Genomic DNA, 9,297 nt, shown 5'->3' with positions numbered 1-9,297 from the left:
TTATGAAATAAAAACCCTTTTGCACACCTCTTCTCCGAAAATGTGTGGAAATGGCGTGGTTTCGGAGTTTACTTGCTCAGCCGTTTTATCGTAAATAGTGGACAACAGTCCATTCCTTAGCGTGTTATATATAGTCCTACTAGATGTATTTAGGGTGCTTACAGGTTTGCATCGCATAGATAAAATGTGGCTTAATACGTATCCTGGACTCTTGGATTGTGCATGCCAAATAACTGCCCCCAAACTGAGACAAGTTAAACCAAGAAGTCTGATTAGACACTTCGTCAAATTATATAGTAGAGACAACACCCAAATAAATCAGTGACGCCCCCCCCCCCTTTAGACCTCAAAAATTTCTCGAGCCCCCCCCACAATATCCTAAGGTATCTCGAAGAGTTGTGTTGTGTTGTATAGGAACTGGCAAATCTATACCCCCTCCTCCACCCCTTCCTCGGCCACAAAATGTGGTCTTTTCTTTTTGAAGATTCGTACGATTTTACATATTTTCCCAGAATGTCCCCCCCTTCAACAAATCCTGAGGAAAGTGTCTAATTCCACACAAGTGTCACATCACTACACAACTAGAGCTGTTCTGACTCTTGCTCATTTCCTCCACGGATACTGTACAGCTCATATCTTCATCACGACTCTGCGTTTCAGTGGTCTCTAGCCGTTCAGCGGTCTTTGAACGCCTTCGAAGAAGGTCTCGCTTAGACCGAGAGCTCGCAGCGCTGTACTTCTTGACGCATGCGTATAATGCTTCTTGTATTGCATGACGTGACAAGGCACTGGTTTCCATATATGGCAAGTCGTACTTCTTAGCGAGAAGCTTCGCTTCCTTTGCCGTCACGATGCTGTCTTTTTTGGCGTCTTGAATTTCCCTAAAGAAAACCCTACATGTATCAATTTCTACAAAAAAATAACTGCACTATGACTATAGTCCCCTATGATGACTTTAAATGCTGTCGAGGTTCTTAAAGCGGGTTCTCACAAACGACGTGTGCGTAAAGCGGAGACGGAAGCGTAATGGTCTTATGTCGCGTGAGAACCGGCTCGACGTAAGCGCAAGCATAAGCGCAAGAAGAACGGGAAGTTTTGATAATCTTAGGTCTATGCTACGCTTACGTCGCGTGAAAACCTGATCGACGTAAGCATAAGCGGAACATAAGCATAAATTAACCCATTCAGCTTTGGCTCGTCGAGGAGGTATGGGCACAAGACTACGAACTGAGCATGCGTAAAACCTTGCGCTTACGTCGAGCCGGTTTTCACGCGACATAAGAAATGGATATGGCTCACCCAAACAACTCTTTGCGACTTTCTCGTAAAACTGATGTTGTGTGTGTGTGTGTGTGTTGGGGGGGGGGGGGGGGATTGTAAACATGATAGCGAAGTTTGCCCCCTGACCTCTGTAAATAACTTAATTTGACGACATTTTTAGAACCTTCCCTCGCCTTAAAAAGATGGCGACATGGTACATAATGCTTGGTTTGATACCTTAAACTTTTCCTGTCACTGATCTTTTATCTAGAAAAGGATTATTTAGTGACTTACCGATCTTTGTCTTGACGCGTTTTTCTGATATCGTTTTTGTTCCCTATTAGCACTCTAATACTTCCGGGTAAAACTTGCGTCGTCTCCGGTAACCATTTGCTCTCGATTCTCTCAAAAGTCTGTCTATTGCTTATGTCGAAACACAGAAGGATGATATCTGAACCTTGGTAGGTCAGCGGTCGGAGCCTATCGTATTCTGTAGTCCCCTCAGTGTCCCATAGGTCCAGTAGAAACTTTTGCGAACCGACTTCCAACCCGAGCTCGTAATTCGCAAAGGCCGTAGGCGTTCCCTCGAGTTCATTCTGAGTGAGGTTAATAAGGAATGTTGTTTTACCGACATTGTTATCACCAGTAAGTACGACTTTGAGCTTTCTCTCACTGGCCATTTGAGCGGAAGCAGTCAAGTGAAATCGTCACTGCTGGTGTACAAGCAACAGGGCTGTAACGAAACGGAAATGACGTCATCACTCAAGAGTTTGTGTTAATATTTGTCAAACTGAAATATACAGTGAAAATCCCATCATTAATGTCCGTGGATCCGACTTGCGTGACACTGTTGTTTTGTTTTTGTTTTGAATGTTTAGTACTCCCATCATTTTGAAAAATATAACTTACCCAGCATTGTTTGATATCGATAGAAATATAATTGAGCCGATTTTATTTTAGGATGCACAGTGGTGGGGTGGTGGTTACTAAAAATAGTCGGATTCGGAATCGGCATGGCGCGCGGGTAATACCAAACTGTCCCTCTCTTATCTTATGCTCTCCTGATTTCAGCATGATTCAAACGGATTTAATTCACATGCATGGGGTTTTCATAGCCTACAAAACCACGCGTCACGCAAATCGGATCGGCTGGCTTTAACTATGATCTCTTTCAAGCATGAAAAACACTTTTAGAAAAGCTACCCCCTAACCCCCCCCCCTCCCCCCCCCCCCCCCCCCCCCCCCCGTAGATCCGCTACGGCTAAAACACACCTTCTAAGTCTTTAGACATGCTCTTTATAAAATTTCTTTATCTTGAGCACTCTGACCCAGACCCCATAGATTTCACCGATGGGAACGCCTGGTCGTTGTTGTAATTTTAGTTGTGATTATTTTACCTAGTATTTTGACTGTGCCGGTTTTTGTTGTGTTTTACAATGGTTCTCATCAAAAGAAATAAGGAAAACAAGCGGCAAATACCACCACAAGTGGTAAGATCTGTATACTGTTAGCATTTTCTGTCGGTCTGCTCTTTATTCAATAGCTAGCCAAGTCTTTGTGCGTTCGGATACACGTGTCGTAAAATATATAACTTAACTTATACGAAGCGTCTTGATGCCAAAATTACAAATGCTTAGTACACCAGAGGGGTTCTTAACAAGTTCTTTTAACAATGCTACATGGTTTTGGATTGATTAAATATAATTTATATGGCTAATTTTTCGAAATTATGAAAGTTACCGGGTATCTCTTACGTGCTGCAGGCTCTCGCGTATCTATACACTTCGTAAAAATATATATTATATTTTACATTCCAGTAGATGTTTTCACTTTGAGCCATGATAGTGCCCGACTTTGTAGGGGCTTATTTAGTTTAGCAATGAACATCTCAGTTCGTCCAGGTAAAAATGTTTAATACAGGCTTCTTTGTGGGTCAACTGTAAGATTGATCCACTCCTTAGTTAAACCTTTTACAACTGTAACATAGATGTTACACATCATTTTTACCTGGATGAACCAAATTGTTCATTGCTAAACTATCATATTACATATACAGTCGAAGCTCTCTGAGCGACTGCTCTCGTAAGCAACCAGCCCCGATAACAACCACGATCACGAATCACCGATTGAATTGTCACACAAAATTTGTAATTCTAAGCTCTCGTAAGCGACCAACTTATTGGTGCGACCAGCTCCGTTAAAGACCACAATTTCAAAACACCAACTAAGATTTTCTTATATTTTTAAGCTCTCGTAAGCCACCACGATGATTTTTGGTTTAACAACATCAGTCAACACCTGATAAACATCATATCCAATGCATGCTGAAATCACATATAAAGCGGAAATGTTGTAATGTTTCACAAAAGCTGCCTTTTTAGTAGGCAACTATTAAAGAAATGTGTAAATGCAAGGAATCTCTAGTCCATTGCCAGCTCCACGATTTATCCTTTTTCCAGTTACAATAGCCATCCACTTGTTTGTTGCATGCTTAGAAATCGGCTAACAAAAGACGGCATGCAATCGTCGTAGACGCAGAAGATGTTCTAATGACGAAAAGCTTAAGTCGTCGATATAAATGAGCATAACGAGCTACTTTGCGTAGAATTAATTGCTATAAAATAAAACAGCTCACTCTCGTGATAAGTCAAATGCCTAGTTTTAAAATCAAGCAATAAACCAAAATATCACAGCGTTGTTATTATCACGATAACTTTTAGATTCCATTTTAATTAAGCTCCCGTAAGCGACCAACACCTATTGTTCAAGTTTTTGGCGCCCAGTGGTCGCTTATGAGAGCAAGCTCTCGTAAAAGACCAGCTCCGTTAACGACCAAAATTCTCAGTTCCCAAGGTGGTTGCTTACCAGAGCTTCATCTATGTATATTAAGTATAAGTCTACTCACATACTATCACGAATCCTGCAATTTGATTGGCTCCCATACTCACTATCTATTGAGCTATAGGTAGCGAGTAGCAAAAAAACGGCTATTTTCAAAAAAACAACCTGAATTAGTAGTAAAATCGTCAGTTATTCGAAGGTAGTATGTAGATATATACTAAAACAATTAGACTACTCGTTCTTGTTTTCTATGAGTCAAGTCGAGGCAACCCGCCTTGTTGACTATCTATTGACTCATAGAAAACTCAAACTCGTAGTCTGATTGATAGTAAGTAGCGAAAAAGCTGGCGTTTTCATGCCAAAAGCGGTTATTTATTACTGAAAATTATTAAAATCTTAATTTTTTCGAAGGTAGTATTTGAGTGGATTTATACTAAAACAATTTGACTACTTGTTCTCTTTTTCTATGAATCAAATAGTCAACTCTTCGCTACACGCCTTGTTGACTATCTATTGACTCATAGAAAACACAAACTTATAGTCTAATTGTTAATTATTATTATCATGTAGTAATACAAACAGATATAAAAGTCTAGCTTGGGCTTCTAGGAAACTCACATGATATTGAAAAAAAAAACAGGATTGAAAGGAAGTGAATAATAGGATTGTGATTTTATCCATGAGAAAATTCTACTTTGCAGAGTTCATCTACTTGTTTCATACAAAGACTTATGGAACTGCATGCTCAGACAAAAAATGTGATGGTCGATAACAATCTATTACAATTGATATTGCTGAACTGACTAAATTCTATAATTGATCCCATGTGCATATATTTTTAACATCACTTTAAAATCTTAAAAGCTTGTTTTGAGCGTTGACAGCTCTAAATATACATGCACAAATTTCTCGATTCTGATTGGCTGTGAGCAGTGCAATTTTCATGTAACTCCAGTTGTAATGCCAGTGAAGTTACATTCGTTAGTATTTTCTTACGCGATAGATACTGTTTAATACTCTACACAATTTTCAAAACCTTTTTTGATAAAAACAATTCAAACATTAGAAAGATAAAGCGAGAAAAGACATGAAAATTGTTAGGATTTCGATGCGAAAGTTTTCAATTTTCACAACTCGTCGCACGCGCTGTTGATGAATCAAGCCAGTTATGACAAGAGCACGCACTGTTTTACCATGTCCAAACAAAAACTTGACTTTCCTAATTTGTACATGTATATTATTAATAAGTAATAATTAATTTGCACAAGTGAGTTTTTCAAAAAGTATCATAATTGCATGAGCCTATTAAACACTTTTCACAATGTGCATTTCATCAGAGTGTCATTATGTTAGAGTTGTTTCTAAATATGTCTTTATATTTGTGCATTCAACACAACAAAATATGAAATGACAAAAAGCATCAAAAGTATTTGAAAGCAATGGTCTATTGTCATGCAAGTTCCTGACCATTCAGTGTCCCTAAAACACAAAAACCTACCAAATGTTATGACATGTCTTTGTTTATATAACAGCTATATATATTATACATGGACCTATTTCTCTTGAACTCATTCCAGGTCAAGTATCAAGGTGATGGAAAAGACAAAGCCACATCAACTGTAGAGAAGCAGTCCTTATTTCAGCGATACTGGTTTCTTAAATATCTTATACTTGTGGCTCTTGCACCAGCGTTCATGAACCATGCGGCATTATCACGGGAATCAAGAGAGCTCCAGCCTCTAGGTACTCACGTTTGATGCTTAGTGAAGGGTTTGGGCGGGTACTTGACTACCAAAGAACAGTCTTTTCCTTTTAAGGAATCACCAAATCTTGCATATGGTGTCTAAGCCTGTGTACACCCTCTGCCCCAAAATTTGTTGATAGGCACATGCATAGTAAGCCAGGGCTCATCAGTCAGTCGAAGTTGTATGGATGGAGAGGGGGGTGGGGGGAGGTTAATGTGGACAAATTTCAAAAGAGAAACTGAATAGGGGTCAGCAGCCCCGCCCTTTAATGCCTCCCTGAAATATTATTCATTATTAGCACAGCAAAAAAGAAATGTTTGTTTTAACAAATTTCCTTTGCCTTGTCAAGTGATTTTTAAAAGTGTCACACTTAAAAGTGTCAAGTCTAAAAGGATGCTGTTTAACCCCGTGTATCATTATTATTTTAGGTTGATTTTACAAATCATTGTATAGCAGTGGGCATCTAAAAGGCGCCATCTAAAACGTGTAAATGACATCCCTATAACAAAACTGTTAAGAAAACAAGGTCTTTGCATCGATAAGCTTAAGATTTTTTCTAAGCAACAGGTTTAACAAGAAGCATTAATTCTGGCACCATATGTTTGTTTTCATATGCCAACCACTTTGACTTTGCGCTAAAGAAATCATTCTTAAAAGTATTCTTTAATTGTAAAACAAATATTAGATGAAAGTTAACACATAGTAAAAGCTAACTCTCAATTTTAAATGTTGGATTTTGGTGTTCAAGAAAACCTTGCTGTAAATGACTTACCTCAAAAAGTGGTCCCAGCTGTACAAAACGTAAACTTCAAAATGGTAAACGCGACGGCAAGCCCCGGTCATGTGACCGCTTGAGGTTCGCGGTCAGTTGTAAATCGTGAAAAACCTGGATCTTAAGGTCTCTACTATTAAATGTCAGCAAGCTGGTGCACCATAATTGTGATTGATTTGTCTTTCAGGAGAGCTATATGATGTTGGGTGGGGACAAAAACTTTTCATGGGCTGCGTCGGCAAGGGACGTCCAACTGTTCTTTTTGATGCTCCAACTGGCATGTCGTCAGATGCGTGGGCGCTTATTGCACCCAAACTTGCTAAGACAACCCGAGTGTGTGTCTACGATAGGGCGGGGCTTGGGTTCAGTGATCGGCCCTTCATAAACCGCTCTCAACCTGATAGTGGCAAGAGCCCAAAGGGTGGGCTGCCTTATACCACTGAGAAGATGGTTGAGGACTTTCATAGGCTATTCACTGGTTCCAGTAAGCAACCTGGACCCTTTCTACTTGTCGGCGCAGAACTGGGAGCGGTAAATATGAGATTTTATACTCAGCTATTTGATAGTGACGTCATGGGGTTTGTGTCTATAAACCCTCTAGTAGAAGGAATGTTTGATATTCCAGAGAAAACATGGGTTAAACACTGGCAAGGTCGCCACACCTCCATGTTACAAACATTACAGTTCTTAGCGGCAGTGGGGTTAAGTCGAGTGGCGCTTATTCTTGGACTGATGACGGCAAGTCCAGTCGACAGTGGCCTTGTCTCAGCAGATGTGATAGCTAGACAGAAGCATTTACTATGTAAACCAGCACATTTGAGCTCAGCAGTAGAGGAATTTTACTTTGCTAATGAGAGTCTATCTCAGATGAGGACGTTGTGCAGGATTAAGCCGTTCCCTAGTCATGTAGGGGTGACTGTTGTGACAAGCGGGGCATACAGCACCAAGCCAGGCTCAGAGGAACTTAACAGGGTGTGTATCATGCCATTCTAACATTTATTACATAGCGTACACCCCTCTCCTAAACATCACTTTTTGGTGGGTGGGGTCACCATGAGAGTGTACTTTACCACGCTTCATTCAGATGAACTTAAGGGTGACCACAATTTTGCAATCTTTGTGAAATCACTCTTCTAGTATTTCTATAAATGCTTATGATTGGTTGACCAACTAGTATCTGTTGTATCCAATCAATACAACAAAAGCTAAAAAATAGGAAATGACTACTAGATAATTGTTTTTGGCTAAACAAAATGGCCTACTAGTGCAGTTATACTAATTATTCATCTCCTGTCATGGTCCCTGAGTCAATAGCTATCAGTCGCAGTGCCCATTTGAGGTTGAGAAATTTTTAGCGTTAATGATAACCTTGGCTCACTCCCCTTCCCAACAAATCATTTGTTATTGTGGGATGGGATCGCCTTTGGTATGTACGCCAATATGCCTGTCTCAAGGGGTGGGTACCATTTATTAGTAAAACAACCCTATAATTAATACACCCCTTTAATTAAAGACGCCTGCTCAGGGATGGACCAAGTCAAGTCAAGGGGGAGGGTTTCAGTAATTTTTTTTCTCTAAGACGTGCATTAACTTTTTTAAATCATTGTTTGCATTTTTTTCTGTCTGGTTCGAGCTGCATGCATTTTTTCCAGGCTTTCATTCAGGATTTTTCTCTTGTTTCTTACCCCCCCCCCTTCACTTATCTTATAGTCCGTCACAGCTTTGTGGGTCCCAAAAATGTGTTAAAACTGTAGTAAATGAACCAGCATTGACACAGGGACCTTGATTTGAATCTTTTCATAAGCAGTGGAGTGTTATTTGGAAATTGATGTTTAGTCTAAGCTTATGCATGCCTCACATCATTTGAATAGGTAGTCACTGCCTTAAAACTGATGTCATGGTAACATGTTACCATAGTATCTCACTTACAATATGGTATGGTTTTACATGGGTTTACTGTCACTGCCTTAAAACTGATGTCTTGGTAACATGTTACCACAGTATCTAGCTTACAATATGGTATGGTTTTACATGAGTTTACTGTCACTGCCTTAAACTGGTGAACTGGTGTCATGGTAACATGTTACCATAGTATCTCACTTACAATGTGTTATGGTTTTACATGAATTTACTGTCACTGCCTTAAAACTGATGTCATGGTAACATACCATAGTATCTCACTTACAATATGGTATGGTTTTACATGGGTTTACTGTCACTGCCTTAAAACTGATGTCATGGTAACATACCATAGTATCTCACTTACAATGTGTTATGGTTTTAGGTGTGGTCATCATCCCAGGATCACATGACCAAGGTCATACATGCTGGGAGTGACCGAGTGCAGCTGCCAGGAAGTGCTGAGTCAGCACTTTTCCAGCATGCTGATGTGATTGCTAGGGTGATAGAGCGCAGAGTCATACAATGGAGAAAGCCTAGTGGTGGGGCAGCAAAACAGTAGCACCAATGACCAAATAAAAATGTGACCTTTTTTATTGTTTTTTTTTTGTCTTTGTCTTTCTCACGAAAGGTTTTACAAAAATACAAAAAAAGCTTATGGCAGTGTATATTTGTTGTTTTTGTAGCGTCATAAAGTCAACCTCTCACCTGCTCACACACATGCAAGCTCTTCTTTGATAAGCTTAAGGTACAATTCATTAATTACCCACAAAATCTATC

General features: G+C 39.7%; 2 protein-coding genes across 2 annotated transcripts; one reads left to right on the top strand and one right to left on the bottom strand.

Annotated features, from left to right (window-relative positions):
* Positions 1-250: 250 nt before the first annotated feature.
* On the bottom strand, positions 251-1,998 carry LOC5510142 (rho-related GTP-binding protein RhoA-A). The gene is made up of 2 exons (XM_001630539.3): positions 1,555-1,998; positions 251-881 (listed from the first exon to the last, which is right to left on the bottom strand). The coding sequence occupies exons 1-2, from the start codon at positions 1,938-1,940 to the stop codon at positions 566-568; spliced, it is 702 nt and encodes a 233-aa protein (XP_001630589.2). The 5' UTR covers positions 1,941-1,998; the 3' UTR covers positions 251-565.
* A 608-nt stretch (positions 1,999-2,606) lies between these two features.
* On the top strand, positions 2,607-9,113 carry LOC5510141. The gene is made up of 4 exons (XM_048720348.1): positions 2,607-2,750; positions 5,679-5,844; positions 6,806-7,590; positions 8,903-9,113. The coding sequence occupies exons 1-4, from the start codon at positions 2,697-2,699 to the stop codon at positions 9,077-9,079; spliced, it is 1,182 nt and encodes a 393-aa protein (XP_048576305.1). The 5' UTR covers positions 2,607-2,696; the 3' UTR covers positions 9,080-9,113.
* The last annotated feature ends 184 nt before the right edge of the window (positions 9,114-9,297 follow it).

The sequence above is a fragment of the Nematostella vectensis genome, chromosome 12 (genome assembly GCF_932526225.1).
Source record: "Nematostella vectensis chromosome 12, jaNemVect1.1, whole genome shotgun sequence".
Taxonomy (NCBI): Eukaryota; Metazoa; Cnidaria; class Anthozoa; order Actiniaria; family Edwardsiidae; genus Nematostella; species Nematostella vectensis.
This window is presented reverse-complemented; position numbering and strand designations above follow the sequence as displayed.

Coding starts and splice junctions, on each gene's coding strand:
- LOC5510142 (XM_001630539.3), bottom strand. CDS start 1,940: ATGGCCAGTGAGAGAAAGCTCAAAGTCGTACTTACTGGTGATAACAAT. Junction 882..1,554: donor ACGCGTCAAGACAAAGATCG/GTAAGTCACTAA, acceptor GGTTTTCTTTAG/GGAAATTCAAGACGCCAAAA.
- LOC5510141 (XM_048720348.1), top strand. CDS start 2,697: ATGGTTCTCATCAAAAGAAATAAGGAAAACAAGCGGCAAATACCACCA. Junction 2,751..5,678: donor GGCAAATACCACCACAAGTG/GTAAGATCTGTA, acceptor AACTCATTCCAG/GTCAAGTATCAAGGTGATGG. Junction 5,845..6,805: donor AAGAGAGCTCCAGCCTCTAG/GTACTCACGTTT, acceptor TTTGTCTTTCAG/GAGAGCTATATGATGTTGGG.